The 14,021-nt window shown below is 31.9% G+C and overlaps 2 protein-coding genes across 2 annotated transcripts; both read left to right on the plus strand.

Moving 5' to 3' along the window:
- Positions 1–678: 678 nt before the first annotated feature.
- Positions 679–2,557, plus strand: LOC106794032 (elongation of very long chain fatty acids protein 1-like). Its single transcript, XM_014761415.1, has 5 exons — positions 679–1,244; positions 1,339–1,604; positions 1,972–2,116; positions 2,225–2,274; positions 2,390–2,557. Exons 1-5 carry the CDS (start codon positions 1,202–1,204, stop codon positions 2,555–2,557), a joined length of 672 nt encoding a protein of 223 aa, XP_014616901.1. The 5' UTR covers positions 679–1,201.
- A 555-nt stretch (positions 2,558–3,112) lies between these two features.
- On the plus strand, positions 3,113–4,470 carry LOC106794040 (elongation of very long chain fatty acids protein 1-like). Its single transcript, XM_014761433.1, has 4 exons — positions 3,113–3,290; positions 3,460–3,731; positions 3,803–4,105; positions 4,198–4,470. Exons 1-4 carry the CDS (start codon positions 3,245–3,247, stop codon positions 4,363–4,365), a joined length of 789 nt encoding a protein of 262 aa, XP_014616919.1. The 5' UTR covers positions 3,113–3,244; the 3' UTR covers positions 4,366–4,470.
- The last annotated feature ends 9,551 nt before the right edge of the window (positions 4,471–14,021 follow it).

Below are 14,021 nucleotides of genomic sequence, written 5' to 3' on the forward strand. Positions count from 1 at the left end.
AGAACGATTAAGCCAAAGATCGCTTGAACATACTTCGTTATTGTTATAATAACATTGCACTTCGTAATAAATAATGAATGGCAATGCAAATGTATGCAAAATTTTATTTATACGTATTTTTTTTAACTTGGTATTTTATCTTTAATTATACTTTGAATTATTCTAAAATTAATATTCTCATGACTAAGCAATGATGGATGGGACTTAGGCCTTTTTCAAGGTAACTGTGAAAAAAATAAAAAAGAAAAAAACAAAAGAAAATTTTATTTTTATTAATGATATTATAACAAAGGTTATCGCAAATAAATTATCATAATAATTTAGATTACAAATATTATAATATTGGTAAATTACTTTTTAGGATTTAGTCCAAACGCTTACGCGATATATTTCGAGAATTTTCCTAAGCGTATATTTAATCATTTCGAAATGAATTGCAAGAGTTATTCTTATTTATTTTTTGTTCATCAGTTGATTATTTGAAAAATGTTCTCATCATATTGTCGTTATATGAAATGTAATAGAGTCTATAAAACTTTTATGTCATCTCTTCTTTTATTAATGATCAGGAAACAACATAGACAAATATTCTAATATTTTTTAAACGAATATACACGAATTTTACAATGTGCTAAATTCCAAATATATTCCATTATATTTTTGTATATCATCGTGGTAGTCATGGTTTGTATTTATCATCTTAGATACCGTGTATATATTTGAATCTATAATTTCTTTTCTTTTTTCAAAATTATTTGATGCTTGAATATTTGGTAATCATTGTATTACATAATAAAATTTAAATCTTGACGTTCGGTAGTTGAACGGATGTTTAACGGTTATATTTAAATCCAATACTTTGTAATACGGATAAAATGTAAGCACTTGGGAACATTTGTTTACTAGTCATTATCATTTGGTAATGACATGTGTAGATTTAAAGGAAAAAAAGCTCATAAATATTCATAATGAATATAATTTGTAAATCATTTTATTGGTAGTTTTATACTTTTCCGTTTAGTTTAACTTTCAGTGTCGCGTTGAATGATACTTTCTTCGCGAATCTAATTAATTAGTTATTTTCTATTTAATAAAATTCGTCCGAGGTTGTATCGATCAAAATTTTTAATATCAATTTCATTATCGTGAAGTGTTATTATATTTTTTAGTTTTTGAGTGATCGTATTAAATTTTGTTAAAAATGAATTTCACGAAGCTATACAATAGTTTATCAGAAAATTTAGGTAAGATTGAAATCAATATCAATTATATTAATCTCCTTTTTTAATAAATTTTCGATGAATCGATAAAAACGTAATATTTAATTGAATTTTTCAGACCAACGAGTTAAATCATGGCCAATAGTTGATACATCTACAATACCAATCATCTTACTAATTTATGTCATATTTTTATATGTTGCTCCTAAGTATATGGAAAATAGACTGGCATACTCTTTGAAAACATTTATACAATGTTATAATTTATTTCAAATAATAGCTAACAGTATTGTAGTATATATGTTTCTCGATGCAGGCTGGTTACAAGATATATTTTTTTATTGTGTACCAATGTTATATAATACGGATCATAAATCTATGCAGGTATTATAATAATAGAAAACGTTTAAAAAGTTGTTTTATCGAGAAAAATTTAAATAAGACAAAAGATCAATTTTATTAATATTTGATTTTTCATTTCAAGATATGAATATCCAGTGAAAGTGTTATTAAAAAAAAAAAAGAAAAAATATGGTTTCATGATTTCAACAAACAAATGTATAATTGTGCAATTCGTCATAGCAACTTTTGAGATATCCAATATAATTTTCCCCTTTTCAAGATCATCTTTGTATTTGATCTGAAAATAATGGTGTTATAATATATTCGATGCGCGTTTGAGAGAAATTTTGGAAAAATTTCGTCAAAAAGCGCGGATTAACATATCTATAAATAAATTTGTATGTTTTAGATAGCCACTGCAATATGGTATACGCTATTATTGAAAGTCATTGATCTTATAGAAACGGGAGTTTTCGTATTGCGAAAAAAGAATCGTCAAATATCGGTTTTGCACATTTATCATCATATATCAACGGTACTTTTAACATGGAACGGTATGAGATTTTTCGCATCTGGAATGACTAGTGTTTTGGTAATTATAAATTGTAGCGTACACGTCATAATGTATGGATATTATTTTCTATCTTCGTTGGGTCCAAAAGTGCAAAAGTTGATTAATCCGTATAAATCAATACTTACTACTATCCAAATGGTAAGTTAGGAGTGTGTAACGATTTAGCGCACGAAAATTTATTTTTTTATATTTTATATATAAATATTTTCTTTTTAACATGAATATATATAATTGATTTAATTTTTTTTTGTAGGTACAACTAGTAATAATAATATTATACATATTCTCTATTATTATATCTAATTGTGACATACCAAAAATACAGGCTTATATTTATCTTTTAAATGTTCTCATCAATCTAGTATTGTTCTTAAATTTTTATCAAAAGAATTATGTAATTTCTAAAGGGAAAAATAAGTGAGTCTCATAAAATTGAATTTGAAAATAAATAATAATAATAATATGAAATATACATATAAAAATAATCATAATAATATAATAATTTTATTATTTGGTGGAATATTGTATTTAATTTATATGTAGTATATATGTACTCATATATACATATATAACTAAATCATGTAAAAGAAGTCAAATTTAATTAAAATTAAATAAAGAGGAAAGTGTATTTTCATTTTCGACACTTTCGAAAAAATACAAAATTATTTGAAGAAATGAAAATCTTTGATACTTTTTATCGTGACGAATTTTAAACGAAAAGTTATCTACCATTCCATCAAATACAATACATAGTTTAAAAGTTTCTCATTTTTGTGAAAACGCTTATGTATTCAACCTTTTTGACCCCTACGGATAAGCAAAATAATCAATGTGAGAATAAATCAAACTAAATAATCATATAGCTGACGTAAGAGACGTATTGTATGTAAACATAGAAACGACATTTCGCAACTCTCTTGTGGTGGGGTTTACAAACCCAATGTTTGTAAGTAGGAGAAGTGATTGTCTCTTTTACCTCAAGAAAAATACTTTAGTTTGTTATAATCTTTCTAATAGGCAATATTCTCCTTATAAAAATTTGATATTCCGAAACAACTTTTCTCAAAAGTTTATTTAATTACAATAAGTTTTGTTGCCTTATTTTAAAATGGATATATTAAACAGTGTTCATCGTATTTTATTCACAATTGACGGTAAGAAATAATATTTAATTTACTTATAAAAAAAAAAATTTAATTGTAAATTGTTAACCTTTTTCATCTTTTAACGAAGAATGTTTTTTTTTTTTTTCTAATTATTAAAACATAACAAATGCAATTTTAAAATAGAAAAGATTCTTATTAATAGTCATTTCATTTTCAGATCCACGCATACAAGATTGGATAGTATTTAATTCTCCGTATCTAGTAGGATTAGTTTTATTTGCATATATTTACTTCGTTTTTGTATGTGGTCCTAGGTTTATGAAAAACAGAAAGCCATATTCGTTGAAAGTGTTTATCAAATGTTACGATCTTTTTCAAGTTGTTCTTAATAGTTTAATTGTATATAAGTTGATAAAAGGCGGTTGGCTTACAAGAGTAGGGATGTATTGCGTTCCTATTACTTACGAATCATCTTCTGAAAATATGGAGGTATTATTTGAGATTTATTTCAACAAATTAAATAATAGAACAAATGATAATAACCATATTTCTTTGTATAGTTTTTATTAGCTGGTTGGTTGGCTATAATCTCAAAAATGGTAGATCTTTTGGAAACAGTAATATTTGTATTACGAAAGAAAGACAAACAGATTTCGTTTTTACATTTGTATCATCATATATCAACTTTGTTGATCGGGTGGATATTTGGAAAAAATAATATTAGTGGAATGGCTCTTTTTTTACCTCTAATTAATTGTTCTGTTCATGTAATTATGTACATTTACTATTTTTTTAGTTCGTTTGATGGAAACATTCGAACTACCATTAATAAATATAAACATTGGGTTACAATTATTCAAATGGTGAGTACTTAATTTTAAAATCAATTTAATTACAATGAAGTTTAAATAAAATAACATTGAGTATAATCATCAATTTGATTTTTTATTAACAGGTACAATTCGTAATATTGTTTGCTCATAACTCGCAAGGGTTATTGCCGAGCTGTAATGTACCTAAGATACCCACTTTCCTTGTAACGTTAAATAATGTCATAAATTTCTTTTTGTTTTACAATTTTTACAAGAGTGCCTATTTAAAGAAAAATATCAAGCAAAATTGATATTAAATATTAAACTTGTTAATAAACACACATTTATTTTAATTGTCTATTATGTACAATATAATGTATAATGCAATATGAAATATAATAAAATGTTATTTAATTGTTCTTCCCGCTTATACTGTCATTTTATATTTTTATATTATTTCATATAGATACAGTTATTATGTGAGAAAGTTACAAACCCGACTAATGTTTCGTTAACATTTACAAAATATCGACTCGTATATTATAAAAACGTTCCATCGAATTTATATTGTAACACGAATTGATATATATATATATACGATTTACGCATAAAAATAGAGATATTAAAGAGAAGTAAGGATTTATCTGTTGAATGTAATATACGACGTAACGATGACAAAATTACGTTAATGCATAAGAAAGAAACTATATATCTGAACACGTTGTGTGCTCGTTAAACGAATTCGTCTATCAACAATATCTATCATGGTTTTTCTCTCCATCGTCTCGAATAACACGAGCATAGAAGTTGTACAAATGGTATAAAAAGAAAGAAAGGAAAAGAAAGATATATATATATAAAGAGATAGAGAGAGAGAGAGAGAGAGAGAGAAAGAGATGGTACTATCACAAGACACGACATGATTCCATACGTTCATTATATTCGTTAGTATGTTTAGCCCTCAACGCTACTACCTATGCTTTTGTCTGGTGTTACGTGTATCTAGCCTGAAAACAACTCTCTCTTTCTCTTTCTCTTTCTCTCCTACGTTGTTACTTTATACGACCGTAAATGGAAGATAACGAATGGCCGGTTTCGTAGCTACCTATGTATTGTCCCTTAACTATCTTTCTTTCTCTTTCTCTCTCTTTCCTTCCTCACCATTTCTCTTTCTCTCTTTCTCACTTGCTCATTCTATCTACGAACAAAACACAGACAACATATCGGACTGATATTCTCAAATTTTCTAGTCGAGTGTGTACGATCTTTGCTCTCATTTTAGTTTTACGCTTGTATATTATACATATATATATACATATATATATATAAAGGTTGTTCCACGTAACACTTTTCACAATTTTTGCATTTTTGCACTTTCGGTAGCCAAATAAACAAACGTTTGTAATTAAATTAAATAATTTTTTAGTCGAATATTAAATGCAATAGAATGAATTTGAGAAAAGAAAGGGTCCTATTATTGCTTGGCCATCACCTCGATTTTTTTTTATGGGGTCACTCTTACAGTCGATAATTAAATGTTTTTTTTTTTTTTTTTTTATTTAATTAATTAATTCGAATTCTTTAGTGCGCCTGCGTGATTATCTTTGTATATAATATATAAATTATTATCTATCGTTAGCTAAGTTTTCAGCTTTCATCAATAAGCGGTAATCAGGATTAAGGGATGAAATGTTGGGACCTAATGAAATTGCTAGCAAATCCTTCTAGTTACCAAAGGGATGTATCGAGAACCTTCAGTTGACGGTACTTCGTGCGAGAAGAGATCATTAGAGATTAAACTGGCTTCTGGGAAGCTTTGTGTTGACTATATGTTTTATGTTGTAAAGATCACGATGAGGACTCGTATATAATTTTTTAAAAGAACGATCATATATATATATATATATATATTATTTTATTTATTAGCGTTTTATCGATTTTACGGGAACAATGTTAAATAATTTTAATGCGCGTTAATATAAAGCCGTATGAATAATGTATCAAAAAAAAAACGAAAAATCTTCAGCTGATAAATTGTTCTTAGAAATTTAAATAATCGATGTTCAATTGTAAATATGTGTGTGTGATGAATTTTTAAGAGATAAATTATTCAATGGCAAAAGAAGCAAACGTGAACAAACGTTTAACATTATACGATATATCGTATCAGTTCATTAATATAATAAATACGACAAGAAGAAAAAATAAAAAGAAATTGAAGAATACAAAAATGTAGTTATAAAACATAATGTACGAACGAAGTAGAGGAAGTCGAAATATTGGCAAAGTTTGTCTCGGTCCGTTGCCTTCCCTGGCAAAAGTAAGGACAAGAGAAGAGTAACTCAGAACCCATGACACTGTGTCGACTTCTCATCCTTTGCACCTACTTCTACCACAACGAATTTACCATCCCTATCCACGCGCTAAGTGCTGCAATTTATTTTATTACTTCATGTCTTTGTTCGAAACTCTGTCCGTTCTCTTTACCATCCTTGACGAAAACAGTGGTTTCGAAGGTAATTTACACCCAACCTATCCAACTGACGTGTGGGATGAATTTGCGTTCGTGTTGTTAGACACCATCGTCTAGATTTATTTATGAGATTTTTTTTTGGTCACCAAATATTATAATTCGGTAATAATCGGTATAAACGGTAATAAAAAAGTAAATTCGGATATATCGAAAGTACATAGTTTCCGTAAGATGTATTTGTGATATAAATATAATATAGATAATGTTAATATAATATAATAATGTTATATTGTAAACAAATATAAATAAACGATAGATGTTTAATAATTTGGTACTTTCAGATCGAGTCTTATCGAACATTATACGAAAGTGAGTCAATAATAATCCGAAAGGTTTCATTGCAATATTTCTTTTTACAATTGTCTTTATTATCAAATGTTCGTACATTAGTATTCGTGATGTTCCTTTTATCACAGTTGCACAGGTTTCAACACAGCTAGTTGATTGCATTTTATTTATCGTGACGTTAACAATAGTCATTATATTTTCGCACTCTGTTCTCCCAATACTGTTTCAAAAGTTTTTGATGCATTTTGCTTCTTGATAAACCTAGGAAACTCAAGAAACGGATGGTACGAATGTAAAACAAAGCGGCCATTGTTAACGTCGCTATAAACAAAATTTAACCAAACCAACGGGTTTAAAGTTAGTACGCACAATCGTAATAAGATCACAAATATTAATACTTGAGCTTATATATTTGACGATACGGAAAGAACAAAAATATATATTAAATTGCGATTAATTATAAACCCTCCCTAACTCTCCTCCCTACCCCATCCCAAGAACCATTCAAAAATTGATAGGAGATTTTCTCATTTCTTTTCGAATCCAGCATGTGGCTGAACATTGAAAGAGGTAGGGTTAACTTTTCTCGTAGACTGGTAAATGGAGGAATGGAGGACACAAGTTTGGCTTCACGGAATTTTAGTAACGTTTTGTCTTTGAAGAAGGATCCGTGCCCAGTGTTGGAAGAAGAAGAAGAACACAAACGGGCGAGAACACGAAACAATTACGAGCTCAGACGGTGCAGAAAGCGGTTCGGATCGCCAATGGAGCATGAGGGGGTAGTTGGGGGAGGAGGACAGGGTGTAGAAGTTATATATGTGTGCGTGTTAGAGAAGTGGGGAGGGTTGGAAAGTGGAATCGAGAGATGCTAGTGGTCGAATGAGTGAGAAAGAGAGAGAGTGATAGGAATGGGGAAGGAGAAGTTGTGAAACACAGTCAGTATGGTGAATCCTATAGCATGGTAGGGGGTGGATGAGTAGATGGAAAAGGGTGGTGGGAGTGTATGTGTAGGTGAACGCAGGCAGGCTGGCGTTTGCGCCGCCGGAGGGTGACTGTGTTACCAAAGAGGGGAGAAGAGAAGAGAGGGAAAGGCGTGGAATTGGAGGAGGCAGTAGTCAGTGGCTCGCCGCGCGCCACTACGATCACTGTCCGACTTTGCGTTGAGATTTTTCACTTGCTTGCCGGTAGACGAGCATTCAAGAGTAAAGAAGACGGTAACGCTTCATAGAATTTCTTTTAACAAGGCTAGAAGAATATCATCATCATCATCATCATCATCATCATCATCATCATCTTCCTCTTCTTCTTCTTCTTCTTCTTCTTCTCCTAAGTTTAAGTTTACTGCTACCCTTTTTTTTCTAACCCCTCACTGTTTATCATTCGTTCATCTGCAAGATGATAGACATGTTACGTGCTGTCGAGTGTTGTTGGATTCAAATTTACGATGGTTAAATGTGTCTCTGTGGATGATAACGTTGGGATATATAAAGTTTCATAGCGTTGCTTGGTGTATTTGGATATACAATTTTTTGTGTTTTCTTCTCTTTTTTCTTTTTTATCGTCACAACTCTTTTCTACGTGAATCATTTATCTTTTGTTATTCTTTTACTTTTCGGAGTTTTTTATATATATATATTTGTATTCTCTCTTTTCTTTCTCTAACCACATGTGATTTTAACCGTTCTTTTGATCTATATATGTATATATATATATCTGACATGTTTTTTAAAAGGGATTCAAAAGGAAGAGAGAAAGAAGGAAAGAGAGAGGAACTAACGGAGTGCTTTGTTTAAAGCTCGTCTTTTATTTTTCCTCCCTTAACTCCTCGTGCTGTTGTATGATTTAACGTGTACTACATTATTCGCCAACGATACGGATACATATATATACATATCGTTGTCACGAGATTCGATGACGTAAAAACGTATGTCTGAGGAAATAGTAGTGTAAGTTGTGGTGGTTCCCGTGGTATAGTGCCAAACGAGTTTCGAACAACTGTATTCCATCCATCTGTAGTAAAAGCGTCGTTTAAAATATAGAAAAAAGAAAAGAAAGAAGAATATTGTGATAGATACATGTATATGTGACAAGGATTAACGAAAAATACGGGTGTTATTTATTTTATCATCGAGTACGAATCCTGTGACTTAACAAATACACACTTTTGTATACGTATAATATTATATACAAAATATAAAATACGTAAATACGTGTATGTGTTAGCGTATACGTACTGATTTTTAGTTACGTTAAGTTTGGAGCTCAGTTGAAAGTTCTACTTACCGTTTGAGTTCTATTAACAATTTGGATTTATACAGGGATCAGGAAACTGTGCAGTGTGTTATTTTGCATATTGGATTCGGCTCGCGTTCGACGGGCTCTGGCATCGTATATTTTGTTCGGGTTCGCTCGTTAAACGGGAAACGAGCGTGCAGGATTCGCACACGAATGCTAATCCCCGGTGGAGAATAATCGAAGAGCTGTGAATTTCGTAGGACGTTTTAAGCCAAGTGTGTGAGAGAGAGAACGGAAAATAGAAACGAAGAGATAGAAAGTGAGAGAGAGAGAGAGAGAGAGAGAGAGAGAGAAAGACAGACAGACAAACAGGTAGACAGATAGACAGACAGGCAGAGAGAAAAGGATTGTGCGGGGAAATAGTGAGGAAGGACCTTCGAAAAGAACTAGAAGAGAAACGATGAGCCTGAAAGATTTGAGTGTTCGACGATAAAACGGATGAACGATCGAGAAAGTGTTCTACGTATTTTACATTTCCTTTTTCTTTCTTTTTTTCGTCTATATAATAACTATAAATAATATATTCGTTTTTTTTGTTTAAATGTCATTCTTACTGTGCGGTTGAATTCAGTGAAATGTGATCGGAAAATTTTGGTTTTCTGTGTATCCATAGGAATCATCTTGGATAACCGACGAAGGTAACGTAATCAGTGTGTTGGAGCTTAAAAAGAAAAAAAAAAAAAAGAGAAAAAGTGAAAAGAAAGCAGCTAAAAAAAATGGGGGAAAAAAATAACAAGAGAATTTTTCTTCCTTTGACGTTAAATTATTTAATGTCACGAATGTTGTAAATACTTCGTAATAATTTTGACGTATTACGATAAATCGTAAGTAAGTAATATTTCGATAATGCTGGCACTCGTATTTACGTGTTAAAAGAATATTATACGAATAGATAAGCTTCTTGATATATTTTAATCGTTAATCGATCTATCAAAAGGAAAGTATTTCGAAAAATCGCTGAATTTCCGATAAAAGTATTATGCTCGTTAAACGTGTGGATCTTATCGTATCGTAAAGATTCCGAACACGTTGTACCCTTTAAAGAGAGCACATCGTAAAAGTACCTAAGTCCAGAATAGCCGAAAGTTTTCGGGTGAGTCCGCGTTATGGTGATGGAAAGTATGACTTTTTCTAAGGTTTTGGATATATGAGATTTTTATCGAGGATGTGAGTTAGCTTTTTGATCACACATTCTTGAAGTATTCAGAAGTAAGAGAAAAAAGATTCTGTATGGAACATCGTAATCTTGTTGAATTTAAGATTTATCATCGTCTCTCTCTCTCTCTCTCTCTCTCTCTCTCTCTCTCTTTCTTTCTTCCTTTCTTTCTTTTTTACTCACAGTCATTCCTGTGTAACTCAATTTTTTTCATTTTTCACGAATAGTGAACTCTGACGCAATCAGGAAACGTTAAAGGTCGTAGAGTTTATCGAACCGAAATTCTCAAGGAATTCTTTGCAACTGTCTTTGATTCTTCTCTATTAAACGTTTCCTGGTGATTCTTGGACTATCTCTCTGTCCCTTTCTCTCTTTCATCTTCTAAATCTTTCGATCTCTATCATCCGCAATAGCAAGCGATCCATTAATCTAACCTTTGCTTCCTTCGAGTCAACAAATCGTTCTCCGTTATCGCAAACGCGTTCACCAATAAAGCAAATTTCGATTTCCACTGGAACCCTTTTCCCTCATTTGTCATCAGTCCTTTTCTCTCTCTCTCTCTCTCTCTTTCTCTTTCTCTTTCTCTTTCTCTTTCTCTCATTCTCGTTCCTTCCATGTCGATTGAATCGAACGGAAACGGAGGAGGACTCGTCGTAGTTTTCTATCGATCGCAATGCACACACGTAGAAAAGTATTTTCGCGCATTTCCGCGTGGTACCTCGAAATCCTCGTCGTGTACGCGATCGAGCGGACGAAAACGATTCGTTGGACACGATTGCCCTGGTGTTACGACTTTTATGGACGAGCACGCGGAAGGACACGAATTGCTCGAATAAATTGCGAACGCTAACAATAAAACAAAAAGGAAGAACGGGCAAAGAAAAAAGAGAGAAAGAGATAGATAGATAGATAGATAAATAGATAGATAGATAGATAGGGAAAGAGAGAAAACGACGTAACGATAGCGATGGGGTTCCAATGTTACTATTGCCGCTACTGGTTAAATGATGGAGTGATGTGGTGGTGGTGGTAGAAATGAATGGAAAATATACGAACGAAACCGCATCGGTTTGGCAAAGTTGACGCTCGACGTTTCGTGGCTGACTACGATATAGAGAAAAAAAGTGAAACGAGAGGGGGTGAGAAAGAAAGTGGGGTAGTTGAGAGAAACGAGCACAGCTCGTAAAAATGGTGTCGCGGGTTGCTTGCTTCTTTTATTCAGTTCTACGACGACATTGGGGTCGAGGGTCGAAGTACTTAATAAGGTTGTAACAAGTACACGGCCCTTTTTTGTTTTTTTTTCTTTTCGATCCCACACGACTATCTCTCCTCTTGAATATTTTTTATTTATTTTTCTCTATTTTCATATTCGTAATAATTAAAGTCATTGGAAGGTAATGGGTTTGATATTTTTTCTCTTTTTTTCTTTTTTTTTTTTCGAATACTTTTTGTAAACATTTTTCTCTCAATTCTATGTAAGCTAAGATGAAAGAAGTTACACAGAAATTGGTTTTTAAGATTTCGTAGGATTTTTATATGTTTCTTAAATTTACTACGTGGGTATACTTTTGAAATGTATTTTCGATTTAAAAGGGAAAATAATTTAAGAGAAAATCTTTCTTTCTTTATGCGTCAACATCCAATGAACATAGTAGTAGTAGTAGATCTAATCACATGCGTATCAATATGATCTGTCGAAATCGTGCTCGAGGCAATGCAGTTTCACAGGAAAGTGAGCGAATCAATACCATCGTTAACGAGCACACTATGATCGAACAAGCACTACTAGATAGATAGTACTAGACAAACAGACTTACCTATTGAACTAGGATAGCTAACGTCTATGCATTATATGATCATCGTAGCTTCCTCTCCTTGTTTGAGATCATCGATATATTTCCGAAATCGAATACGAGAATGCGACACAAAGATAGAAATAGAAAAATAATGAGAATAAATGACGTGTCCAAAGATTCATGGTTTTGTTGTCCACGTGTAACGTTCCTCGAGATTATTCAATTGTATTTTGTTGTTGTTGTTTAAAGCGAGAAAATAAAATCCTTATTAACTTGTTAAATCCTTAAAAATGTTGTCTCGTTAGATTTTTAATCTCGTACAATGTCGATTGCCTTCATTCCAACCAATATCATCCTACATTTCTTTTTTGTTTTTCTTCATTTTCTAAACTTCAACAGTGTCTCGTTTTCTTTATCTTGCTTGTATAAATATAGTTTAATACATATCGTACTTTCTGCCTATAATTTTATCTATGAGAGAGGACATATGCAAAAGAACGAAATAATTTCATTGAGCAAACAGCAGTCACAAACGTGAAATCGGATCCAGTTGACATGACTAAGAGAGAGTGAGAGAGAGAGAGAGTCTCGTTACGCTAATATGCAAATCGCTGACGGGCAGTTTCCCGTCCCTTTACGTTTCTACAAACAGTCCTTTGTACTTTCCAAGTACATCAGCCGATTGAGTTACGAACACGACGAACCGTTCGATTAATACCTAACTATGTTGAACCTTGATGCTTTTTGCTCATCCTGTATAATACATAAACTTACGACGTAATATATATATATTATTCATTGAGATCACGGTTTTTCTCAATCGTTAGAACATTTAAAACTAATTGTATTAATTACGAAAAAATCTATTTATAAAATACTTACCAAAAGAAGAACTTTATAATGATTAATAAAACAAGAAAAGAAAAAGGGAAGAAGGATAAATACAATGAATTATAAAATCAGAATGTTAAATTGAATTTGTGACGGTGACGAGTAAAATAATTCGTTTTAATTCGTGAATAAGGAATCTAGAATAGCGTCGTCGTGGTCAGTAAAAGGTTGAATAGATAACGGAAAAGAAACTGGGAAAAATTCGTTTGTATGCATCACGGTACCTTAATGGCCCTTCATTATCATTCCTAGAAGGGAAAAAAGAAAAGATAGGAAAAGTCTCTTTCGTGTCTGTGAAGGAGCTTCATAATCGACTTTGTCACGTTATTCCGAACGTCTTTCTTCTTCTTTTCTTTCTTATTATCACTTTGGTTGTCAGGCCGTGATGAGGGGAATCTCTACCGTGAACGAAAAAGAATGAAAGAAAACAAGAAAGATAGAAAAAGAGAGAGAGAAATTGAGAGAGAGAGAGAGAGAGAGAGAGAGAGAGAGAGAGAAAAGGAAATTGAACGACGGTGGGAACAAATTTACAAAGTTAACTCGACAAATTTCACGGGTAACGCGACTAGAAGATCTAGAAGGGGAGATTTGCAAATTCGAACTTCAGTGCGTCGCCGTTGAGTTTCCAACCAAAGGAAGGGGGCGAAGATTGTAATTATTCTTACAGGAATCTCGAGACTGATTACAATAGCCTCGCGTACTTCTAATTTAACTCGATCTTGCTCAAAGAGTAGAACGACCTTTTCTTTTTCTCTTATATATTTTTTTTCTTTTCTTCTACTCTCTCTCTCTCTCTTTCTCTTTCTCTCCCTTTATCTCTTTTCTTTTCTATTTTTTGGAATCGGGCGAGAAACGATGCCTCCTCCTCTTCCTTCTCTTTCAATTAGTTAAGAAACGCCATACGATTTTCACAACTAGTTCTTGCGAGCACTCGTTAATTGCGAGTAACGACATGAACGCACACGGAAACACATACATTAAAAATATATATATATATATATATATATA

Source organism: Polistes canadensis, unplaced genomic scaffold, assembly GCF_001313835.1.
Source record: "Polistes canadensis isolate GaletaPanama2010 unplaced genomic scaffold, ASM131383v1 scaffold_22, whole genome shotgun sequence".
In the NCBI taxonomy this organism is placed as follows: domain Eukaryota; kingdom Metazoa; phylum Arthropoda; class Insecta; order Hymenoptera; family Vespidae; genus Polistes; species Polistes canadensis.